This window comes from Engystomops pustulosus, chromosome 8 (assembly GCF_040894005.1).
Source record: "Engystomops pustulosus chromosome 8, aEngPut4.maternal, whole genome shotgun sequence".
In the NCBI taxonomy this organism is placed as follows: Eukaryota; Metazoa; Chordata; class Amphibia; order Anura; family Leptodactylidae; genus Engystomops; species Engystomops pustulosus.
The window spans coordinates 72,704,877-72,731,917 of NC_092418.1; the positions used below are offsets into that span (position 1 = coordinate 72,704,877).

The 27,041-nt window shown below is 42.0% G+C and overlaps 1 protein-coding gene across 4 annotated transcripts in view; it reads right to left on the reverse strand.

Annotated features, from left to right (window-relative positions):
• KIAA2012 (KIAA2012 ortholog) overlaps positions 1–18,579 on the reverse strand; it is an 85,006-nt gene extending 66,427 nt beyond the window's left edge. For 3 of the 4 annotated variants that reach the window (XM_072121209.1, XM_072121208.1, XM_072121207.1), the window contains exons 1-3: positions 18,220–18,579; positions 13,559–13,834; positions 180–342 (exon numbers count right to left, since the gene is read on the reverse strand). In XM_072121209.1, coding sequence (XP_071977310.1) covers positions 180–342; positions 13,559–13,834; positions 18,220–18,306 — 526 coding nt within the window. In that variant the 5' untranslated portion in view covers positions 18,307–18,579. The remainder of the gene's footprint in view (positions 1–179; positions 343–13,558; positions 13,835–18,219) is intronic. The other variant, XM_072121211.1, reaches the window with a different exon arrangement.
• Between the last annotated feature and the right edge of the window lie 8,462 nt (positions 18,580–27,041).

Sequence of the window (27,041 nt, forward strand, 5' to 3'; positions counted from 1 at the left end):
GGAAAACCAACATGGTCACTTGGCAACGCATTAGGGATTAGCTGCAGGTGAAATCTGTCTGGTGACACTTGTGTGCACTTTACAATTCTATGCAATTTTATAAAATATATGGTCCATTTTATTTTAAACCTTTTTTAAGCATAAGAATGTTTTCAAGTTTGATTATATTGCTCACCGACCTGCTTCTTGTAGCTTGTAAACTGTGTTTGGATCCCATGTTCGGAAGAGACGGGTCAGATATCTCTTTGGTGAATATCCAGGCCGGATCTGTCTTCCACATGGAACATCCTCTTCATTCAGAAAATGCAGGTATGGCTGCCAGTAAGGCTCAATGTGATCCTTCTAAAGAAAGACAACACCACACTAGTCAGGAAGTAACAGTAATCACAGATTAATCAGAAAATATCTGATTGCTAAATGTCTATAAATAAGATGCAGACAAATATTTCACAACTACTAACTGGATAAAGTGAGAAAGAAAGTAAAAAAGAAAGAAGGAATGACAGACATAAATAATTAAATAAATACATAAATAAATAAATAAATAAGAGAGAGAGAGAGGAAAAGAGAGAAAGATAAATGAGGAGAGGAAGGAAGAAAGAAAGAGAGGAAGTGCGAGAAAGAGAAAGGAGAAAAGGAACGAATGAAGAGAGAAAGTGACAATGCAATATGATAAAACAATCAGAAAACAGGAAAAAATCTTCACCAGTTTTTCATACAAATCATCTAAAGTGCTACCAATATAACTGAGAATAGGATACTGTTGGGATGGGTTTAGTTATTACAGGGATCACTGGACCTAAGAGTTATATGTGGGGCCCATTTCAATATGAAATACAAATGGTAACTCATGTGGATGCAACAGATGAACGCAATAGTAAGCTTGGTGGTTATAAGACTTATAGGATGGTGCGGGCACACCCAATGTTTACGGTAACATGTAAAATGCATTGCATACGCTAATGAGAGACCGCACATGCAGTAACTCCTCTACAGCTCACATTGTGCATTTATATGTACCGTATTCTGACATTTTCACATTTGTGTCAGTTAAAGGAAATCGTAGACAACATTAAAAAAACCTATTAATACCGCCGCTCCTCTTCTCCTTGATCCCGACGCTGTCCGTCGCTAAGCTTGACATGCTGGGATCTCCTAGAAAAGAAAGTTATAATTAGCAGAACAGAGCGTGGGGACAAGATGTCCGCCGCTCCGGGCTGCTAATTATGCACATCCGCCGCACCTACCTCTCCCATGCTAGATGCACTTCTCACGTAACGTCACCTCGTTTTCTCATGCTCCCAGGAAAGTGCGAGGGTATGCATAATTAGCAGCCCGTAGCACTGGACATCTTGTCCCCCCCCCCCTCCTAGCTGCTAATTATAAGTTTCTTTTCTAGGTGATCCCAGAGTGTCAAGATTAGGCTGGGATCAAGACAAAGAGGAGAGGAGGTGAGTATTTTAGTTGTTTATGTTATCTATGTGGTTGATTTATTTAAATAATTGTATTTGCTGATCAGGTTTTTTATATATTGTGCATTGTGCTGTTTTACTTCTCAGTTTAGGGTGTGTGTTAGCTTGTTTGTATGTCTTTGTTGCTAAGCTGGCCTAATGACTATCGTTAGGTAAAGTATGTTGAGGTTAGTAATACTACAGATCACACTAGTACTGTACAATATTTAAGCAACAGACTCTTCTAGGAAGTTTATTTTCAGATATCATTTATAGAGTAGATTGTAAATAGTGTTCTATCTGTCAGAAGCATTTTGTAGAGCAGAGAACAGGTGAGACATTTGTACATAATGTCCTATCTGCCAAGAGCATGTAGGATCTAAGCAGATTGAACACAGTGAAGTATCATTAGATTTTTTGTCTATGTGTGGCATTGTTTTGACGCATACACTCACCGGCCACTTTATTAGGTACACCTGTCCAACTGCTCGTTAACACTTAATTTCTAATCACCCAATCACATGGCGGCAACTCAGTGCATTTAGACATGTAGACATGGTCAAGACAATCTCCTGCAGTTCAAACCGAGCATCAGTATGGGAAAGAAAGGTGATTTGAGTGCCTTTGAACGTGGCATGGTTGTTGGTGCCAGAAGGGCTGGTCTGAGTATTTCAGAAACTGATGATCTACTGGGATTTTCACACACAACCATCTCTAGGGTTTACAGAGAATGGTCCGAAAAAGAAAAAACATCCAGTGAGCGGCAGTTCTGTGGGCGGAAATGCCTTGTTGATGCCAGAGGTCAGTGGAGAATGGGCAGACTGGTTCGAGCTGACAGAAAGGCAACAGTGACTCAAATTACCACCCGTTACAACCAAGATAGGCAGAACGCACAGTACGGCACACCGGGTGCCACTCCTTTCAGCTAAGAACAGGAAACTGAGGCTACAATTTGCACAAGCTCAGTAGCAGATTGGGAAAACGTTGCCTGGTCTGATGAGTCTCGATTTCTGCTGCGACATTCGGATGGTAGGGTCAGAATTTGGCGTCAACAACATTAAAGCATGGATCCATCCTGCCTTGTATCAACGGTTCAGGCTGGTGGTGGTGGTGTCATGGTGTGGGGAATATTTTCTTGGCACTCTTTGGGCCCCTTGGTACCAATTGAGCATCGTTGCAAGGCCACAGCCTACCTGAGTATTGTTGCTGACCATGTCCATCCCTTTATGACCACAATGTACCCAACATCTGATGGCTACTTTCAGCAGGATAATGCGTCATGTCATAAAGCTGGAATCATCTCAGTCTGGTTTCTTCAACATGACAATAAGTTCACTGGACACAAATGGCCTCCACAGTCACCAGATCTCAATCCAATAGAGCATCTTTTGGGATGTGGTGGAACGGGAGATTCGCATCATGGATGTGCAGCCGACAAATCTGCGGCAACTGTGTGATGCCATCATGTCAATATGGACCAAAATCTCTGAGGAATGCTTCCAGCACCTTGTTGAATCTATGCCACGAAGAATTGAGGCAGTTCTGAAGGCAAAAGGGGGTCCAACCCGTTACTAGCATGATGTACCTAATAAAGTGGCTGGTAAATGTATGTGGTGCAAATGCTGTTTTGTGACTTTCCATTGCGCCAAATGAACATAGGACAGTGCAAAGTCACTTTGACATAGACCCTGCTTGTACCATTATTTTCGTAGGTAAGTTTTCACAATAGGACTGAATTGTGACTTTCCCTTTAGGAAACAGATTTTACATAGTGTCCTGATATATATCGTTTTGTGGGAAAAGATTCAGTATTGCTTACATTTTATTCATTTAAATCAAATTTTTTTATATGCATGGAAACAGTAGTTTATCCAGGTCTATCAGAAATTTACAGATAACTCTGTGTGTATAGTCGTCTGATAGCATGATCCCCCCGCCCCTGATTAGATTATTGTTTCTAATCATGGAAAATACAAAGTTATTAATTCATTAATTAATTACAGTTTATACTGAAGCCTTTTAGATGCTTACATATCAATCTGCTCACTTCCCCCTGCTCTATAACATGCTGCATATATATAGGACACTATGTAGATTCTACTAATCTCCTCCTGCTTTATAAATGCTGCCTGCAGATAGGACACTTTGTACAATCTGCTCATTTCCTCCTTCTATATAACATGTTGCCTGCAGATAGGAGAGGATTTATTATCAGCTCAGCTCTTCCTGGTCTATAATCTATGCTTCTTCTGCTGTTTTACATGCTGACAGAATTGGTGCCGACCACAGTGAAATTAACATTGATACAGTTAATTTCTACCATGTCAAGAAAATATCTTCAGGCATATCTTACAGCCCATTGGAGTCCTGAGCATTATAAGCACCGGGTATATTAACCCGGTGCCACACCTGGGCTTAGTATAAGGCCTGGTGCTTTAAGCACTCCTCCCCTCACCCCTCTGCATAGGAAGATGGGATATTTCCACACGGCTCTGAGGAAAGCTACATGCACACAATGTACTACGGTATGGCGGGCATACATCGGCGCCAGGGAGAGGAGGAGGAGGGGGAGAGAGCTGTGCACCGTATTCCGTCAAAAGATAGGACATGTCCTATCTTTCTACGGGCTACGGAATGGTACGGTGCCGCATGTGTGCTGCACCGTACAGGTTGTGTACGGTGTCGAGAGGCCATCGAAGTGTATGGGGGACATATATATGCCGTATATACGTCGGCCGTATATACGTCCCCTAAACGTTCGTGTGAATGTAGTCGAAGATGGGATATTTCCACACTGCTCTGACACGGTGTGATGAGCAATGCAGCTATTCAAATGGATGACCGTATTGCCAATTGAAGCGCTAGCAGTCGTGTGCTACCAGCATTAAGATTGAACGTAAGGGTAATACACGACCGTTAAAAGAAAAACCTTGGTGTGCAAGTGAGCATTTTTTAAAATTTTTCTTCTAGAGCATATTGAGGGGTCTAGAGTGTTGGTTTGTAAGGTTATGGCTTTAAAAAGCATTTTTATATGTTGGTAAAGTTTATGTACTAAATCTGTATTATACCTAATTTTTTTTAGGTACCATCTTATTGGCAACGGGCACAAAACATCACTCTCAAAAGTCAGTTTTAATAAACTCACATATCTCACATACTTACTGCATCTTTGCTTGCAAAATTCAAACAATGTCCGTGCTACGTGAATGTTCGCTTTCCATAGCTGGTAATACACAATGACAATATCTTTCACTACGGGTCTCTCCACAAGTCACAAAGCCGCCTTTGTGTTGGTCGTGGAGCCACTTATTGAAAACATTTGAGGAGGCTTCCAGACAGAAGGCTAGTAAGAACAGGTCATAACTACCCCCTGCTTTCTCCGGGACACTTTTTAACAGACCCTGATTGGCAGATTTCTTTCTCATTGAGCAAAGCAGTGAGTGGAAAGTGCCGAGCCAGAGCACTCTGCCATGATGCATCTCTCTAATTAAAGCTACAGTCACATTCAGTATTAACCCATTAAGGATGCGCGTTACCTTCAGGACAAGTTTTTTTTTCGTTGGTACAATTTTAAATTGCCTTTAACTCATTGGGCTCCGGCCTTGTGTAAAATAAAATGGCATAAAGTATAGTCTGTGGTCGCACCTGGGGGGACATTTATCTTAAGACTGGAAATGTGTCTAGTTTTGGTTTTTGGGTTTTGGGCTTGCCTGACACACGTCTGTCACACTGCATGATAAATGTGGTGCACAGTCCGACTGAGCACTGGATTGCTCATTTCAATGACAAAAAATGAGTGAAGAAAAGTGCAGCCACAACACAAAACGGTTGCGTGGGACACATACAGTAAGTGGCGCGAGCACTTCTACAAGTAGTTTGTACATGTAAGAACATGCAAAGTCTGACAGAAAACTGGTGCTAGGTCCTTAGTAAATGTGCCCCATTGCCCCAAAATAGTTTGCCTCATTAAAGTGCAGTTTGCGCCACACTATTTACAAGTGGTGCAAGCTCTTAGTCAGGGCTCTTTCACATTGGTGTTGATGCTCAGCTTTAGTTGCGTTTTGTCTCATTGATGCATCCGTTTTGTTTCTGTGTCCGCAAAAAAAAAAAATCTGAGGAGTTTAACATTGATTTGAAATCATCACACCTGGTTTTTCAGCCTCATCTGTGAAAAAAATGGATGTTTCATCACTTTTTTTGCTGCCCCATAGTGAAAAGCCACGGTGAAAACACCCTTAGAAATCAATGAAAAAGTTACGTGCCCTAATATGATATGACTGAAAAGAACAACTCTTTAAACCAGGGGTCTCAAACTCAATTTACCTGGGGGCCGCTGGAGGTAGATTCTGGGTAAGGCTGGGCCGCATCAAGTTTTCCACACAAAATGCGCTTACAAAATATCATTATTCAGATTCAAATGTCATGGCGTCTCCCAGCGCAAGGAAAGCCCCGAGCTGGGAGACGTGTTTTCTCTATGAACGCGTCCTGTGCACCGAGGGGTCCCAAGCTCCTACCGCACTGAGCCCAGTCAGGGACACTCCATCTCCCCCTTCCCCCCCGGCATTTGCCTCCCCGTGTCCCTCCCATCGAAGAAGATGAAGTCGCCGCTCTGACCTGCACCAAGTGCGACTTCATCTTCTTCAAGTACCGGAGGGAAGGGGATTAACCGGTTACGGGCCCTTTCCTGTTTTTTCATGTCCATTTTTCACTCCCCACCTTCAAAAATCTATAACTTTTTTATTTTTACACGTAAAGAGCTGTGTGGCGGCTTGTTTTCTGCGTAACAAATTGCACTTCATAGTGATGGTATTAAATATTCCATGCCATGTACTGGGAAGCGGGAAAAAAATTCCAAATGCAATGAAAATGCATTTGCGCCATTTTCTTGTGGGCTTGGATATTACGTCTTTCACTGAGCGCCCCAAATGACATGTCTACTTTATTCTTTGGGTCGGTACGATTAAGGGGATACCAAATTTGTATAGGTTTTATAATGTTTTCATACATTTACAAAAATTAAAACCTCCTGTACAAAAATTATTTGCCAACTTCTGGCGCTAATAACTTTTTTATACTTTGGTGTACGGAGCTGTGGGTGGTGTCATTTTTTGGGAAATTTGATAATATGTTCAATGATTTTTAGGACTGTACGACCTTTTGATCACTTTTTATAGATTTTTTTATATTTTTCAAAATGGCAAAAAAGTGCCATTTTCGACTTTGGGCGCTATTTTCCGTAACGGGGTTAAACGCATTGTAAAAACCGTTATCATATTTTGATAGATCGGGCATTTTCGGACGCGTCGATACCTGATGTGTTTATGATTTTTACTGTTTATTTATATTTATGTCAGTTCTAGTGAAAGGGGGGTGATTTGAAATTTAATGTTTTTTTATTATAATTTTTTTTTTTACACTTTTTTTTATTTTTATTTATACTATTTTTCAGACTCCCTAGGGTACTTTAACCCTAGGTTGTCTGATCGATCCTATCATATACTGCCATACTACAGTATGGCAGTATATGGGGATTTTCCTCCTCATTCATTACGATGTGCTATCAGCACATTGTAATGAAGGGGTTAAAATGAAATAGCCTCGGGTCTTCGGAAGACCCGAGGCTACCATGGAGACGGATCGCTGCCCTCGGGGGAGCGGTGATCCCATGTAAGATGGCGGCGCCCATGCGCCGCTATCTTTTTGAGGCTGCCGGCAGCCATCGCTGTGAAAGCTAGCACCGATCGCGGGTGTTACCGGTAAGCCTTTGCTGCAATATGCAGCAAAGACTTAGCGGCTATGGAGAGGGCTCAGCGCGTGAGCCCTCTCCATGCAGCGCGACCCGACCGCCGCCGTGTTCACGGCGGGCGGTGCTTTTCCAGGTGGGGGCCGCAAAATATTGTCCCGCGGGCCGCAGTTGGCCCGCGGGCCGCGAGTTTGAGACCCCTGCTTTAAACTAAAAATAAGTCCTCAACTAGACTTGTCAACAGAAAAATACCAAAGTTATGCCCCTAAAAAGTTGTTTATAGTAAAGAAAAAAAATGATTTCTCCAATATTGGTTTTGGTAAGTAAAATTGAGCAAAGATGAGAAAAAGTAAAAAAATTAGTATCACTGTAATTGTAGTGAACCAGAGAATACTGATAAAATATTATTTTTAAGTTAAAGGAAACCTACCACTGCTCGCATGATAAAATCATGCGAGCAGACCACCTGGTAGGCTATTTAATACCGATGCCGGCACATACTTTAGTTAGGCACGGCGATCGTTAGTTTAGATAAAAAAATGTTTTACTTACATATGAAAATATTCCTCCGGTGATACCCCTACGTCATCTTCGGAAGGGAGATGCCTTCCGATCTTTAATTATTCACGCCTCCTTCATTGTAGCCGTTTCCTTCGGGTGCCGAGAGCCGTGACGTCACCAAGCTCTCGGCACCTATCGCGCAAGCGCAGATACTAACTCTCACACAGCCGGACAGCGATAGGTGCTGAGAGCTTGGTGACGTCACGGCTCTCGGCACCCGAAGGAAACGGCTACAATGAAGGAGGCGTGAATAATTAAAGATCGGAAGGCATCTCCCTTCCGAAGATGACTTAGGGGTAGCACCGGAGGAATATTTTCATATGTAAGTAAAACATTTTTTTATCTAAACTAACGATCGCCGTGCCGAACTAAAGTATGTGCCGGCATCAGTATTAAATAGCCTACCAGGTGGTCTGCTCGCATGATTTTATCATGCGAGCAGTGGTAGGTTTCCTTTAAAAAAATAAATGAAAATGGATAAAATAAAATAAAAATGTATAATTTTGTCTGTTTCCCCCTTGAAATAGTTATTAAAATCTCACGAATAAGCTATAGACCCCCAAATGAAATATCTATACATTGTATCTCACCTCACTAATAATAAGCCCTCACATGTTCTCATTACCAAAAAAAAGTAAATTTTATAGCCTGTACATTGTGTCAATACAAATCTGAATGGCGCTGCTTCCATCCTATGCCCGGCCGTGCGCCCATACAGCAGTTACCACCACATGTGAGGTATCGGTACTTGGGAGAAATTGGGCATCAAACTGCAGAGCATTGTATCATTTTATTCATTATGAAAGTGTCATTTTTGGCCTAAATGAATGTATTTTCCAAAAAAATTCAAAAGTTTCTTAACCCATGTGAAACACTTAAAGGGTTAATAGACTTACCGTATATACTCGAGTATAAGCCGACCCGAGTATAAGCCGAGCCCCCTAATTTTACCGCAAAATACTGGGAAAACCTATTGACTCGAGTATAAGCCGAGGGTGGGAAATGCATTGGTCACAGCCTCCCAGTATATAGCCAGCCAGGCTCTGCCCCAGTGTATATAGCCAGCCAGCCCCTGCCCCAGTGTATATAGCCAGTCAGACCCTGCCCCAGTGTATATAGCCAGCCAGACCCTGCCCCAGTGTATAGAGCCTGCCAGACCCTGCCCCAGTGTATATAGCCTGCCAGACCCTCCCCCAGTGTATATAGCCTGCCGCCGCTGCCGGACAGATCACACAGAAGATATACAGGGGTCACCGGAAAGGTGAGTTTAGATATATTTATTTTTTTGACTCGAGTATAAGCCGAGTTTGGGTTTTTCAGCACATTTTTTGTGCTGAAAAACTAGGCTTATACTCGAGTATATAAGGTAATAGAAGTTGTTTTGCATACATTTAGGGGTGTAGTTTCTATAGTGGGGAAATTCATGGGGTTTTACCATTATTCAGGCCTTGAAAGTCACTTAATAGCTGAGTTGTCTCTTAAAATGTGAGTTTTGGCGAGTTTCATGAAAATTTTAAAAATCGCACCTAAAGTTTTGCCAGAAGAAACCCAGAAGAAACACAAAAGAATAAAAAGTTGCAAATGATAGATGTTTCCCACTGTATATTTTTCTATAAATGTTTCAGAAATTAACTTTTGAATGCCTATATGTAAAAGACAGGTTTCCACTACAATGGATGCAGATAAAACTGATCTTGGGTGCATATCCGCAACACCTAAGGGTGCTGTCACACGGTGCGTTCTTCGTCGGTTCCTAGTCTGTTTCTAAACAGACTGAAAATGCATGTGCTTTTAACCCCTTAAGGACGCAGCCAGTTTATAGCTTTTGCTCAGCCCCATTTTTGGATTCTGACTCTCGTCGCTTTATATGGTTATAACTTTTGAACCCTGTTACTTATCAAAGTGATTCTGAGATTGTTTTTCCTCATATGTTGTACTTCTTTTTAGTGGTAAATGTTTTGAGCTTTTTTACAAAATTGCCATTTTCGAAATTCAAAATCATTGTGTTTTCAGGCAGATAGATTTACCACCTAAGGCTGCATTCACACACATATATGGGGGACGTATATACGGCCGACGTATATACGGTTGATATACATCCCCCATACACTTCTATGGGCTCACAGCCCTATGCGGCACCGTACCACTCTGTAGCCCGTAGAAAGATAGGACATGTCCTATCTTACTATGGAATACGGCGCCGTGTGCTGTATAGTCCTATGGAGAGTGGCTCCTGCTCCTCTCCGCAGCGCCGATGTACGGCGGGCATACATCGTGTGCATGTAGCCTAAATAAGTTGCTGAATAACATTTCCCATATGTCTACTTTACATTTTCATCATTTGATGTCTGGATAATTTATTTTGATGTCATGCGGCTTACAAATCGACTATCGCTTTTCCGTATTTTTAGAATTGACTATTTTGGGGATAAATACAGTTTGGAATGAAATTTTACATATTTAACATTTAAAAAAAACCCATATACAATCAGCCCATTTTCAAATCTGCACCCCTCAAACTATCAGAAACAGCTTTTAGGAAGATTGTTAACCCCTTGAGATCTTCATAGTGCTTAAATCAAAATGGAGGCGAAATTTACAATGGTCAAATTGTGCCAGTTATACGTTCATTTAGCTTTAAAACTTACACATTTCCAAAAGATAAAAAGAGAAAACCCATCTTACAATTTGTTATGAAATTTTTCCTGAGTACAGAGACCCCCCCACATGTGGCCGTGACTTGTTTTATGGGCGCGCAGCAAGGCACATAAGGGAAGGAGCACCCTGCAGCTGCCAGGATTTTAGTTTCCTCATTGGCCTCTTTTGCAAGCTATAAAATTTTTGCTTTTTCGTTATTGGTGCCATGTGACGGCATTTTTTTTGCGGGATGAGATGCTTTTTCCAGTGTTACCATTTTGGGGTTGGTATCACCTATTGTTAAAAATGTATTAACTTTTTTGTAGAGGAAGGGGGAGGGAGCATGTACTGTATTTTTTACTTTTTTTTTTATGGCGTTCACCGTATAGCCTAATAATCATGTTATCTTTATTCTATGGGTGGATATGATTACAGGGATACCAGACTTTAATATTTTTTCTTATGTTTTACTAAATTTGCCACATAAAACCCCAATGTGGGGAAAAATCTATCATTTTTGCATTGCCGTCTTCCCGAATCGCATTACATTTTTGATCTTTTGGCTACGTAGCTGTTTGATGGCTTGTTTTTTGCTGGACATCTTGTACTTTGCAACAGTATCATTCTGGAGTACATATGTTTTTTGATCACTTTTTATTGTATTTTTTGTGGGATTCAATAAGTAAAAATCATAATTTCTGGCAGATTTTTATTAGGTTTTTTTTAATGTGTTCGTGCGAGTTCAATAATTATTTACTTTTATTCTACGGTTGTTGTGGATGCGGTGATACTATACTATATATGTGGTGTTTGTGTTATAATGCACAAAAAAGTCTTAATCATATGGCTCTGTCACGGGTGACCCCACGATCCATGTCTTGGATCGCGGGGGCACCGGTGTCCGGCTGTGCTGCCGCGGTCCCCACTCCCCAAGGTCCATACTCACCTTACCTGGTAATAAGTTTTGTCACACTTGCATTTTTTTATACACACATGTGCATTTTTCTTTGCATGTTAAAATCTCAACATGCTTTACATTTGTACCTGCACGCATGTGGAAAACGCACTTTGAAACACATGCAAGTGCAATCCGTTTTTTACTGATAAATTGTGCGTGAAAAACGCACTGAAAATGCATTGAAAACACCAATAAAACGCATGTAAAAAAAACTGAAACACTGAACAAACTCTGAATCAACACAGATTGAACTATAATGAAAAATGTCAGTTTTTCACTGACCAAACTTTGATTCCCCTCTGATCAGACTCTGACATGATCTGCAACGCAAGTGTGAAAGGGGCCTTATATACTCTCCCTCCGCCGGCCCCGATGCGCAGTGCTGCTCCCCCCATGTCCGCGCTGCTGCCCCTATGTCAGCGGGGGTCCTCTTCTGTCTTCCGACTTCTTCTGTCTTCGGTAAAGTCCTGCAGGGCCCAGTCATGTTTCTTCACGGCCGGCGCAAGGTGTGACGTCAGCAGCGGCCGCGTCATACTATGCGTCTGCCGGCCAGGAGGACCATGACTGCGCCCTGCTGGATGTTACCAAAGACAGAAGAGGACCTGCGCTGACATCGGGGGAGCAGCGCTGCGCATCGGGGCCGCCGGAGGGTGAGCATATAGGTTTATTTATTTTTTTTAATGCTGGGCTCGCTGTATACTACTCGGGGCATGCTGGGTTGGCTGTATACTACTGGAGGCAGACTCGGCTGGCTGTATACTACTGGGGGCAGGCTGGGCTGGCTTTATACTACTGGGGGCAGGCTGGGCAGTGCTGTATACTACTGGGGGCAGGCTGGGCTGTGCTGTATACTACAGGGGGCAGGCTGGGCTGTGCTGTATACTACTGGGGGCAGGCTGAGCTGTGCTGTATACTACTGAGGGCAGGCTGGGCTGACTGTATACTACTGGGTGCAGGCTGGGCAGGCTGTATACTACACGGGGCAGGCTGGGTTGGCTGTATACTACTGGAGGCAGACTCAGCTGGCTGTATACTACTGGGGGAAGGCTGGGCTGGCTGTATACTACAGGGGGCAGGCTGGGCTGGCTGTATACTACTGGGGGGCAGGCTGAACTGGCTGTATACTAGAGGGGGCAGGCTGGGCTGGCTGTATACTACTGGGGGGGCAGGCTGGGCTGGCTGTATACTACTGGGGGCAGGCTGGGCTGTCTGCATACTACAGGGGGCAGGCTGGGCTGGCTGTTTACTCCTGGGGGCAGGCTGGGCTGGCTGTATACTAGAGGGGGCAGGCTGGGCTGGCAGTATACTACAGGGGATCAGGCTGGGCTGGCTGTATACTACTGGGGGCAGGCTAGGCTGGCTGTATACTACTGGGGGCAGGCTGGATATATATTAATGGGGGCTTGCTGGCTGTATACTGGGGGGGTCTGTGATCAATGCATTTCCCACCCTCGGCTTATACTCAAGTCAATAGGTTTTGCCAGCTTTTGGTGGTAAAATTAGCGGTCTCGGCTTATACTCGGGACAGCTTATACTCGAGTATACACGGTATATGAACATAGTTATGTATAAGACTGTTATCATTAAATATCCACAATCTTATTAAATGACTACTATTTCAATGCCATTGTAATACTTTATTACAAATTTCACTTGCCTAAATAACATCACCACAAGGTGCCCAGTGCCATTCAATACTATAAAATGCTACTTTGCTGCATTATCCAATAGTACTTACAGAAAGTGCCCATATGATTCTGCTTTATAGTATCTAAATTATACTCGATTAATAATCCAGGTGCATAATTAGGTTTTCTGTTATCAGTTGGAAGTATGTTTCATCTAATGTATGCCTGCCGTACTATAGCACTGCTCACCCCCGCCCCTGTCCATAGCGATGTATGGCGCACAGCGCCTTATTCCGGGGAAGATAGGACGTGTCCTATTTTACTCCCAGGTACGGAACAGTACATTGCAGCATGTGTGCCGAACCGTACCGCTCGCGTACAACATTGTGCGCCCATTGCCGTCTACAGGGTACATATATATAGCGCGTATATACATCCCCCATACAGCCGCGTGAATGTAGCCTGAGGCTGTTGTGGTGATGGTTTGGCACAATATATTTCTACTACAAAAAAACTGCTGTTATTGTTTACCTATATATTTTTACAAGTTACATGTTATCGTTCTTTTAGATAGATTTACCTGTTTTCTCCCATAGGATAAAATAGCTCCAGTCAAATCTTGAAGCGTGCTGAGCTCCAGCCGATAATTCTTCCTTTTGTAACGTTGCCTTTTTTTTACCCTCCGGTCTACATTCCATGCTGGCAATGCCAAATCCTCAGCATAGAGAACCAATGCTCCCTTCCTTGTGCTAAATGTCTTGTGAGTTGGCACTGCCCAAATGTGGTTGGAAGTATATCTACTGCCGAGAAATTGTCTGATGTGAAAATCTTGACGGGACTTCCAGTTGAAATAGTCCTAAAATGAGAAATAAAAATACAGTGTGATGACACATGCCGTATCAGGCATAAAAACAAAGCACAAGTTTTGGTGATGGCATAATCAGACCACTTCTTTTACCTTTATAGAAATAGAAATTAAAATTGAGTGGGAGAATGGGGCCACATTCGTAGGCGTTGTCTAAGAAAAGGGGGTGTGCGCCAGTAATACTGCTAACCCGACAGAGTTGTGTCCAAATTTTCTGGCGTAAAGTAAGCCAACTAATAGGAGGTGCAGACAGCTAGAGAGTCTTATACTAGGACAGATTTATCATCCAGCATTAGACACTTTTATAAATCTGGTGCAGAATAAGACTGTCTAGTCTAACTCTGCACTGTCTAACCTTTGGACACTTTTTATAAATCTGCTCCATTATCTGTACGGTTTATGTAGTATCATATGTACAACTCATAACTCATATGTACAAGGCATAACGTCCACAACAGTGTACAGACAGGTATAAGACTGGATTGCAGGATTGCTGCCTCTGCATGGTGGCATTATATACTGCCAGTGAGCTTCATTATTTCAATATATTCTAAATCCCTGCAACACACATACAGTATTCGTGTATAATGAATCACCCAACCTCTGGAAACATGATTACATTACTAGCCAGGATGTAACATATGAAAAAAATGTTAAACCTTTGGCTTCTACCCATCCATGGGATCAAAGACACAGGCTAAAGTGACCATCAGACTACATATCAGGTGTCAGAGCACAGCTGCTGGATGACAGCTTCTCACTATTCACACATCATGGCGGTTATGTTAACTTCCTTTGCTAAACAGATTTGCCAGATCCCATTTTCCTCTACTAAATGGTAAGATGCTTAGAAATATACGGTATACCACATACATGCGACTAATAATAAATAAATAATAAAAATAGCAGCTTGGATGGTACTTTGACATTACACTTGGTGATTTCTCATAGTTCTTATTTTTATAAGAACATTGGGGGAATTTACCATGCAAATTTATCATATGATAAAGGCCACGCCCCCCCCCCCTGTCAAAGTGGATAAAGCACGAGGCATAGACCTCTTGATGTATCTGTTGGGAGGCCGTCCTGGTGGGCAAAACTAGTTTTACATAAAAACCCACAATCGAATGTTCGTGGCCTTTTAGAAAGTGTGCAGGCATGGGGCAGAAACATGCCTTGCCTGCTCCGCCGCTGGTGTGGAAGTAGCGCAGTCGCAAGAATAATATAAATTTCAGGGCTTCTATGTCAGAAAACTGGCGTAGAAGCACTTATAAATGTCCCCCTTTTTTTTTACTGGACTTGTTTCTTATATCCATTACCAACTGGGATTTTCATGTACAGATTATTTCTTAGTTTTTTACGTACTAAGAACAACTATTAATTTTAGTAGTTCTTTATTGCTCAAAAATATTTTCAGGAGAAAAAATTTGTGTAGGAGGGGCATGTCCTAATCTTGTCCGTATTTGCAGCTCAGTCAACTACATAGAAGTCATTGAGGGGCGCATTAAAAACAGGGTTGCACTCATGTTACCTGAGGGTTGGATTTTTTGTGCCAGGCACCATGTTCTTTGCATCCCGCAAACAGGAGCAAATCACAGGCAACAGACAGGCCTAGTTTGCAACCATATGGATCAGAAATACTGAAATACTGGTGACATGCGGGATGCAAATATGGCCAAGACAGCAAAAGGCTTATTAATACAACTGACTGGATAACATTTATCAAACATAAAACATTTATCTGTGTATGCACTGTAAAGTCATTACTGGTCTGGGAAAATCATCTCTAGTCAACTTTTATGATGGAGAACATTTCAAATATACTAGTTCATGCACAATTTAATAACCACTTGTACGCCAAAAGGCTGCTCTTTGGTCTGCAACATAGCTTTCACCTCTGCTGTCTACTATCCAGCTTGCACCAAGTGTTGGTGAGGATCTGTCCTGATTTCAGACACAAAATCGGACAACTAATGGGCCCTATTTTCATCTCATTAATCACACTTTGTTTACAGATAAGGAAGTGAAGTCTATAATGTTTCATCTGTCCCCACAAGGACCCAGAATCAATCAGAATTGGGAGCACTTGAGTCGCTCACAAAGCAACGTCCTTCACAAACTTGTGAACATATCTGTCATTTGTCACTGACAAATATACAGGAAATGGAAAACTTTAGAGAAAAGTCTTAATTTTCCCTTTTTAAACTCTATTTACAGAAGTGTCAAAAGAACATGATGAGATATGGCCCTGGAAGTTTTAAGCGTGGAAAACACCCGCGATTGGTGCTAGCACCGATCGCGGGTGTTACCGGTAAGCCTTTACTGCAATATGTAGCAAAGACTTACCAGCCCTCTCCATGCACCGGGACTCGGCTCGCGCTGTACTAATATGGCGCAAGTTGGGAGGGGGTTGAAGCCTGAGCATCAGTGGTATAGGGGGGATTCAGCTCATGGGGGTAAACAAATTTAAGTTGGGTCCCAGTCAAGTTGTGCCAATTTTACAGAATGTCAGAGACAGAAGCCAATATCTCCCTGCTTTACCATGCGATTCTGAAAATCTGTGTCTTATAGACCACATCAAATCAGTATGCAGCCTAATGTAAATGATTCCCAATATCAGTCCTAAGTCTAGAGTAATCACTATTTAGGGTCAGTCCTCAGTCTTGTAATCACCACAACCCCACAGTCCGCAGTCTTGTGATATCATTACCTGTGGTAAGTCTGCAGTCTAATGTGATCACTGTGAACTGTCGGTCCACAGCAGGGCTGTCAAACTTATTTTCACCAGGGGCCACATGAGCCTATTGGTTGCATTAAAGTTATTTTTTAACTTGCTTTTTTTAATTGAACTATTTAGTTGTTAAATTTATACAGTATTACCATTACAATCAGCCATTTGATGGCAACCACTAAGCTGAACAAATAGAATAGAAATGTTTAATTAACTAGAGACTAGTATGTGCTGCTACAGTAATGAATAGCAACAGTGCCCCCCACAGCAGCCAATTGTTACAGTGTCCCCCAGAGTAGCCAATAGTCTTAATGGTAGTAGCCAGTGTCAGGACTCAGGGTCAGCCGACCCCCTGGACCACCGCGGGAGATGGTACTAGCCGACACCTGGGACCGGAATTTAAGTGGCACCCGGTTTTCACCAGAGCCCGCCACAAAGCAGGATGGTCTTGCTGCGGCATGGTGCCACCAGGTCGTTCCACAGGTGTGACTAGTCCACGGTGGCAGCCAAGGTAGAAGTACCAATCCAGCGGGCAATCTTGTTGTCAGGAGCGGGCAGGAGTTCAATTCAGGCAGCAGAGGAACGGAACAGAAGGTCAAAACTGGCAGAACAGGAACAACGTCAGGGTCAGATCCGGGGTCACAACAGGACATCAACGCAGGAGAATAGGGAACACACATAGGAAGCTTTCGCTAAGGTTGGTAGCTCTGGTGGGGGTTGATGTGAGGAGGCTTTTAAGAAAAACCTGGAAGTGGGCAGCACCAATCAGCAGTGTGCCCTTTAAATCTACTTGTGCCGGAGTGCCCGCGTGCCCTAGGGAGCGGGGTCATGCGCGGCCTAGCCGGGATGGGATCAGGAGCGTGTAGAGGTGAGTGCGGGCCAGGGGACAGGGCAGCACCACGGAGAGGGGTACGGGTGTGCCTGCGATCCGAGGCATGGATGCATGGTTGGAAAAGCCTGTGCCGTCAAACTCCACGGCAAGGGACGGCCCCCTTCATGCCCCTTCAGCACCACTTGGCATGGAGTTGTCATATGGGGAAATAGTTGAAATTCCATGCTTTGCACCAAGAATTGCAACTATTTTAAAGATGAAAACTGCTGTGTCCATTTTACAATTTTGCTTTAAGCTGTGCCCATCTTGGCCTGAATGGCCCCCCTTTACCCCCAATTGACGCCCACTTGTCGTGGTGGTGGTGTGAAGGGTAAATACAATTTGCGCCACAAATTGGGATATATTAGGGTTGTAAACCAGTCCTTATAAATAAGCTTAAATTTGCAAATTTTTAACCTAACCTTTATGGAAAACATGTTTATGTATAGGAAGATTTCTTTATTTAAAAAAAGGAAGCAAGCATTTCTGGAGCTTAGGTCATGACTACTTTTTATGAAGCTACTTCCCTTTTAATTGAAAAAGAAATAAAATACATTAATAGAACCCAAAGAAAAATCTGCCTAGCAACATTGGAACCCTGTTAAAGTCATGGGGACCAATTTAAGTAAAGGAAAAACATGAACCATTTTGCTTTTACCAGCATATAGATGTAAAATGGATCTGTTTTTTAATCATTGTTATAGTCAATACTAACAGATATATCTATATTGAACTTTCAATATATATCCATTTCTCCCAAAACAAACATCTTACCTCTGGCTCATAATGTACCACTAGCTTCTCTTGAGTGGTTTTGACCACCTGGGCATTCCCACGGCTCAGCAGTGACAAGGTTGACATCTTTCATGGCAGACCCCCAATGACGGTGGACATCCCAAAGCCCTGTACTCTCACATGCCCGGGCTGCTGGCTCTCAATGATGAAATTGTCTCCTCCTCTTCTTAAATCCTGAGAGATAGATTGGGGATTACATAAAATTATCCGGTTATTACTTTGTAGCCAAAGAACTGGTTCTGTATATTAGAAGAGATTTGTGTAAGGATTTGCAGTCCCGCCCATTGCTTGCACTGTTTGTGTTGTCTGCCCGGCACTGGTTGCCATAGACTGCACTGTCCCAAGTCGTTTTCTGAAACTCTTCACTGCTGCTCATTGTTAAAAGAGATTGTTTCTGGTGTTACCTTGGTAGCAAGCAGAGGAGATCAGGAGCCCTCAGGGATGTGTGGAAATACCAGCAGTGAATTGGTGCAATCACTTGGTAAATACTGATGCATACATTTTATTTCCATGCATGTTCTTTATACAGAAGAGAACTGAACTATTTTAGTGTGTTGTGATTCATTTTAACTACAATACTGTAATATTATGGTGGTTATATCCAAATAAACATCTACTATTATTAGGATTTATACAGAATAACTTTGCAGGAGTCCACTTTTGCAGAACACAAGTAACTACAGTTAAATGAAAGTTTACAGAACTTTACCGGACACCACAAACAGGTATAAAGCACAATGAAAATTCATTGTCTTTAAAAAAAAGAAGTATTATCTATAAAAAACAATCACTGAAACAGTTTCGATTTTGCAGAATATAAAAACAGAAGCGGTTTTTCTTTAAGATGCCTTCAAGCTGCCCTAAAGTTTTGCCATGGGAACACTCATTTTTTGCAAGACAAGCTGATGTTTTCATAGATACCATTTTGGAAAATTGTAGAAAACCTGGGAGTAGAGTGGATCATGCACTCAATGCAATTTCCCTCCAAGAGAATAGGAGAGAGAACAAGAGAGAAGGAGACAGGAGCGCTCTCCTAGTGTATTATCATCGGCAAGCACGTGTGAATAAAAAGTTTGTCCGAATGGACTCTCACCTATTTCGTGATCAATAATAGCATGTCATCCTTATGGTCCTGTGTGTCCTGGCAGCTCGATAGTGGATTGAAGCCCGTCCTCCGTGTTCCAGGGTCACCGGGGATGGTATTTCCAATGTAGATAGCAACCTGATATTTCCACAATCACGCAGACTCGAGCGCTCAAGGATCTTCTGGACACCCGATATTTAGATATCAGTAAATATTTATTATATAAAATAATAAAATGCACTGTTGCGACGCGTTTCGGTCCGGTACCCGGACCTTCTTCAGGCAGTGTATAAAAAATTACATGATCAAGTGTTACATATATAGCAAGTTGCCGGAAATAGGGACTCTCGGTAGCTGCATGTGCTTCCGGTTCAGGGTTTAACCGGGGCCGGTAAGAAACATAAACATCTGTTTTACAAATAAAAACTAATGTTATTTTATATATATATAATAAACATTAAAAACATTGCATCTCCATAATAAAATAAATAAATTGATTCCATTAAAAAAGTTTTTTTGTTGTTCCATTCATATCGGGTGATGGGTTGATTGTCCGGAACTATGTATTATAGAATAATAAGATATTACCTTAAGGGGCCTTATATTAATAGAGAGATAACTCCAAATGAAGATGTTATTCAAATAAATTCTGTCTCCGGGAATCTAGGTATCAGTTTGGTATGTAGTCATGGCGATATAAAGCGCTGTTGATGAGTTCGCGTCGGCTACGGAAGCCGAGAGGGATCAAAAAGCCGATCGCGATATCCAGGCTGATGCTGTAATACTGAGCTAATGATCGGATGTCAGGGGTTCCATGTACCGCCAGCGGATGGACAATGATGCTATGAGGTAGGTATATTTCCCTATGATGATGAGCACACCATCATCATAGGGAAATATACCTACCTCATAGCATCATTGTCCATCCGCTGGCGGTACATGGAACCCCTGACATCCGATCATTAGCTCAGTATTACAGCATCAGCCTGGATATCGCGATCGGCTTTTTGATCCCTCTCGGCTTCCGTAGCCGACGCGAACTCATCAACAGCGCTTTATATCGCCATGACTACATACCAAACTGATACCTAGATTCCCGGAGACAGAATTTATTTGAATAACATCTTCATTTGGAGTTATCTCTCTATTAATATAAGGCCCCTTAAGGTAATATCTTATTATTCTATAATACATAGTTCCGGACAATCAACCCATCACCCGATATGAATGGAACAACAAAAAAACTTTTTTAATGGAATCAATTTATTTATTTTATTATGGAGATGCAATGTTTTTAATGTTTATTATATATATATAAAATAACATTAGTTTTTATTTGTAAAACAGATGTTTATGTTTCTTACCGGCCCCGGTTAAACCCTGAACCGGAAGCACATGCAGCTACCGAGAGTCCCTATTTCCGGCAACTTGCTATATATGTAACACTTGATCATGTAATTTTTTATACACTGCCTGAAGAAGGTCCGGGTACCGGACCGAAACGCGTCGCAACAGTGCATTTTATTATTTTATATAATAAATATTTACTGATATCTAAATATCGGGTGTCCAGAAGATCCTTGAGCGCTCGAGTCTGCGTGATTGTGGAAATATCAGGTTGCTATCTACATTTTGGAAAATTACAACCTTTTGACCCATTTATAATCCAATTTTTATGTGTCAGTTACAGTGATTACTGTTTTGGATCATTATTTTGATAGATTGTGGAATTTCAGACACTGGGATATGTAATGTGTTTATTTAGTTATATTGGATTCTAGGGAATGGGGAATTTTGTTTCATATTCTTTTTCACTATTTTAAAGGGAACTTGTCATTATAAAAGGCATCTTTCTGTGATGATAGGTTCCAATAGTACATTTAATCCTTAATAGGAATCTGCTTTTGGTTAGTCCATGAAGCTTTTTTAATTTCTCAGAATCAGTTTTTTTAATGTTACCCGTCTCCCTGCCAGATTCAGAAGCTAAATCCCCTGGTGGAAGGAAGAGGGAGCATTTAAATTCTTGCGCTTGTGTGGTGAACCCTCTTTCTCTGGCATGCGCACTGAGAAGTGAAGGCAGCTCGCCGCGTCTCCATCCTCAGTGCGCATGCTGGAGGGATAGGTTTCAAGTTCGAGAATAGAAACCTGTCATTACTAAAAAATGCCTTCCGTGATGACATGATAAAGCTCCCAGAGGTGTCTGAACTTTTTATGGTATACTTCAATAGGACTGTATTGTAGTTTCTTGCTCTGGCCAGTGATCGACCATTGAGCGTTAATTAAAGATAAAGTAGGTTAAAACCATCAATTCATCTTGTGAGACCAAAAGGTAAAACATACAGAAAAATACTTGACAAACACTGCTGAATTCTGTGGACAAGGGTTGTGCATTGTGTACAGAGATAAATCAAAATGACTTCTGTCATAGATAAGTATCATTAGCTGAGGATTTTATCTGCTGCAGCCATCTATTAGCAAACACTGTTGATATAAAGTTAATTTTTCTGTCTGTTTCCATACTGCATGGTCTGTACGAGCTCGAATACTCTTCATTAATTAATAAGCATTTTATCAATTTCTGTTGAAATAGCAAATCTACCTAGTTATGACGTTATATAATCTTCAAACAAAATAAAGCGTGGTATTTCACTGTACTTTATTAACGGCATTAGAACAGACAGCAAGGTGCTGGTAATGATAGAAGACAACATGCCATCTTACTTTCTCAGGCTTGTGACATATATCTTTTGGCATTCCTTAACCTAATTGTCTTGGCAACCAAATCAAACATGTAAAATTAACAGCGTAAATTCAATACAGAGTGAACCTCATTCAAAACAATCAATAAACTGATACTAAGTAATTTTTTCATAACTAAAAGGGGTTGTCCCAAGTTTTTGTTATCTCTCGATAGGCTTGATTTGATCTGTGGGGGCCTGACTACCCGTTCAATCGAGCACCAACTACTTGGTCCAATTGATGAAGTCGCAAGGACCTCAATAAGGGTCCATTCACACCACGTTGTAGCCATCTGTTTTAAAGATACATCAGGTAAATTCCCAACAAGTCATTACAGTGGAGGGCTGGGAAATACATTATCCTATTACACCCCTCCTCCTTGAAAACAGGAAGAGCAGTGAACATTGGCTGCTGCCAATGTTCAAGGTGTTTCCACAGTGATGTTACTGTCTTTGGATGGGCAGTTACATCATTGGGGATCTTTCAGAGAGTACGCTAAATGGAGCCAGGGATAGACACAATACAGTTGCATCCATCCCCCATAGGCTATTATGTCCTCTGCTGAGCTCAGCATGATGGAAAGACATAGATTGCTGCATCTTTCCATTCAGTGTTTCCTGGTGGATGTGACGTATAGTGGGCCAATAGAGGCAAAAGGAATCCTCCATCTGCCTCTGTGGGGCACATTTACAAACAGTATATGAACAGTACAAACTGAACTATATACAGTTTGCATGTGTAGTGTGCAGGGGGAGCCAGCTTCAGGATTTCTGGTGCCCGTTCTTCATGAATCTGGTGCTCCTTGCACTGCTCTGACAGAGTGCACCTTTAACATGTGGCATGCAACACACTTCTGTCAGACTCTGCATGTTAAATCTTGCGCACAGTCCGACACCGAAACGCCCGACTTCAGTGCAGACATATGTGGCGCGGACACTTCTTAAAGGAAATCTACCATTAGTTTTTATGCATTATGAACCAAACATACCTTGAGAATGCTGTAGCTACACTGATGCAGAAAATAATCTTGTTTAATCCATTACCCAAGTGGTTTTGATCAAAAAACAATTATAAAATTCAGGACCTTGGTAAAGTTAGGTGCCTACATAAACACATTACACATGGAGCTTCCTGAACTGTCCAGATAGGATTAATCAACCTGAGCTGGAAGACTTATACACAGCAGCAGGGGGATAGTGCAGTGATTGATTACTTCTGCCTGTCAGGGACAACACAGTGATGATATATTCTAGGCTTATGCTAGAATAGCCCGGCAGCCACAGGAGCGACGGAACCTCATTATGATAATTTTATAGTTGTTTCTTCAGCCAAACCACTCGGATCAGGGATTAACCAAGATATGATCCTCAGTGTAGCTACAGCATTCTCAATGTATGTTTGGTCCACAATGCATAAAAACAAATGGTAGATTTCCTTTAAATACCTGTGTAAGCAGTTTGCACTAGAAAGGAAATGCAAAGTCCGACAGCAAACTGGCACATGGAGCTTAGTAAATGTGCCCCTATGGGGGAGATTTATCATAAGTCTCCGAGAGCGGAACTGTTCTAGTTGCCCATGGCCACCAATCAGAGCTCAGATTTCAATTCCACTGCTATTTATAAAATTAAAGCTCTTATACACTGTACACTGATTGTATCCATAAAATATCTATGACCATCGAGAATTGGTGAAATATACCCTACAGATGTCTGTTGGAGATTTTATTTGCAATAATCACAATGCCTACATTTAGGAACACAACAATCTAACCAAATATTTGGGGTATTGGATTCCGATTGTTGACCAATTGGTCCCTAAGGGTATAAATTCTCCTGAACCGTATTTGTTGTTCATTGGCAGAAAAAATTTTGAGGGTAATTCTTTAAGGATGGAAGATCAAATTGTTGCTTCATATGGGCCATATTTAAATAAGAAAATGAAACCTTTCTTCTGGCATTTAAAACCATTCAAAAGTGTTTCTTTTTACACTGCCCACTCAACAAATCCCTTTGGGAAACTGGAGCAGCCCAAGTCAAGGCCTTTTCTAAAAGGCGTTCTGGATAGCCTCTATCAAATATGCACTGTTTTACATCACTAGCCTGCCTAGAAAAGTCGGTATGGTCACTGTTTATCCACAAGTGGAGGAATTACCTATATGGAATTGCGTCCACTTTACATGTAAAAAACTGTTTTATAGTAAATGTTGATCTCATAAGGCCCCTTATAACAATTTAGAATATACATGATTAATTAAAGGGGTATTACCAGAAAGACAAGTTACTTAAATGTACTCAGGATAACAAAATAACACATTCTCTAATTCACTGTTGTTAACTAAGGCTACATTCACACTACAGTATGGGGGACGTATATACGGCCGACGTATATGCAGCCGATATACTTCCCCCATACACTTCTATGGGCTCACGGCGCCCTACGGGAACGGTGCGGTGCAGCACACGTGCGGCACCGTACCGCTCCGTAGCCCGGGAAAAGATAGGACATGTCCTATCTTTTCCCGTATTACGGCACTGCGGCCATATATCGCTATGGAGAGGGGCGGGGGTGAGCGGCGCTCACCTCCTCCTCCTCTCTCCGCGCTGCCGTGTGCCCACCGTGCTACGGTGCGGCGGGCTCACGGCAGTGTGCATGTAGCCTAAGATGCAGCATTTCTTAGATATAAGTCCAACCTGTCTCTATCAGTCCTGGTGTACACAATTTCAGTTGCCCCTAGACATGACCCTGTAACTTCTGACATAGGGTTGGATTTCTGTCCGATGACTATGGAGCTGAGTTTCTCTCTCTCTTCCCCCTGCACTCTAGCCCCGCCCCCTACAGTCCCGTACGGAGCTCACACCGACACAGACACTGAGTTCTGTTCAGCAGCAGCATGAGGAGTGTAAAGCTATAGACAGATAAGTTCTTTATCTGGGGAGGGGGGGAAGGCACAGCAGATGTAGTGTGTTGTGGAATAGCAGAGATGTAGGAGAGCTGACTGTCATTGTGTACAATAGGCATCTCATGGATCTCATCATCTCTGATCTGTCTCATCTTTTATTCTATGTGTCAGATACTAGTAGAATGTTCAGAAGCCAGATGAAAGTGTATATAAGCCTGGACCCTGATAATCTAACCACACAGCTCACAGATCTAGATGGATCAAAATGTGTCTGCTTCAAGAGTTTGGAATTTTGCACTGATCAGCCTAGGGAGGGATAGGAGCTAAAACAGCAATAAAACTAAGTAAAATAGTAAAGGGTTAAAAATTATCTTTATTGTGTTAACATCACTAGGATTGAAATTTAAGAATTCTCTTTCATGGGAAAACCCCTTCAAGGAGGAAACATATTTTATAATTTATTATGGCTGCACTATGAAGGTATAACGTAATATACAATAAATAATCATATAAATTGCCCCAAATAAATTATTACATAAATATGGCCTCTAATTATATATATATATTAATTTAGTAGTACATACACCTGAGACCAGAAGTTTACATACACTGTATAAAAAGACACATATGCATCTTCTTCATCTTACATCTGATTTGAAATCAGAATAAACCTTTCCTGTTTAGGTAAATTAGGATTACCCAAATACCAGAATAATGAGAGAGAGAGAATTTTTAACGTATGTTGTTACTTTCTGCAAACTCAAAACTAAACATACATTTCATTAGTATTTGGTACCATTGTCCTTAACGGAAACCTACCATCAGGAATACACTGAGGTGTTCCTGATAGTAGATTCCTTACTGACCACTACACTGCCTTTAGCTAATCTTTTCTCCTAACAAACTACGGTAACTAAAAATGTATCTGTTTTATGCTAATGAACCTTTAAGGCTACAGGGGTACTGTACATTTGGAGACTCTGATGTATTAATACTGTACTGTAAAAATTGATGCAATGCACAAATGTGATAATGTAAAGAAGTACTGCTTGTGTCAGTGTCTATGCTTATCTAACTCATGGTATGTTTGTACTTGTTGGGGAGAAAAAGGGGGGGGACTTTTTTCAATAAATATTACTGATTCAAAAAAAAAAAAGGCTACAGTAGCCCAACCAAGCACCAGGGACAAAGGCTACACCAGGCCTAGGAGGTAAAACTTCAGAGGCTACTGGGACGTGTTGTAGCTATAGTTCCATGCACTTGGCCCAGCTACTCCACACCCCTGTAGCCTCTGAAGTTAAACACCATGGGGCACATTCACTAAATGCAGCTTGCCTGCTTATAGCACAGGGTGCGCCAGGGTGATTTCAGTCATCCATTCTTCATGAATCTGTTGCTCTCTCCACTGCTGCAAGAGTTCACCAACCTTTTTTCAGGTGTACATTTAACATGTGTGTGACATCACACTTCTGTTAGACTTTGCATGTTAAATCTGGCGCACGGTCCGGCTGAGTACCAGAACGCCCCCTAATTTGTGTTGCATGGTACCTAGTGCAGCTGCACCACAGCAGGGTCGCTTACAACTTAATTGTGGTGCAGACACTTCTTAAATACCTGTGCAAGCAGTTTGCACCTAAAAGAACATGCAAAGTCCGACAGAAAACTGGCGCAGGGTCCATATATAAAGTAAATGTGCCCCTATATCTTTCTTATTCAGCCCATAACAGATGCCTACTTAATCCCATGAAATACGCACAGAAATGTATAGCAAGATATGTTGTTAAAACTAAAGGGGTTTCAGGGCTTTTATAAAGCTGTATATATTGTTATTGAACAATTGTGCCATTACTGTGCCATTGTTTAGATCAGTGGTCCCCAAACTACGGCCCGCGGGCCACACGCGGCCCGCGGACCGTTTTTATCTGGCCCCTTAGAGCGCCAGCGGCTCCTGCTGAGGCCCCCGGCAAGTCGCGGCAGTCAGGCAGGAGCCTCCGTCCGTCCGGACAGGAAGCTCCTGCCCGCCACTGAATAGTGCTCGACGCGGCCGATACGGCCGCTCGAGCACTATTATTACAGGTG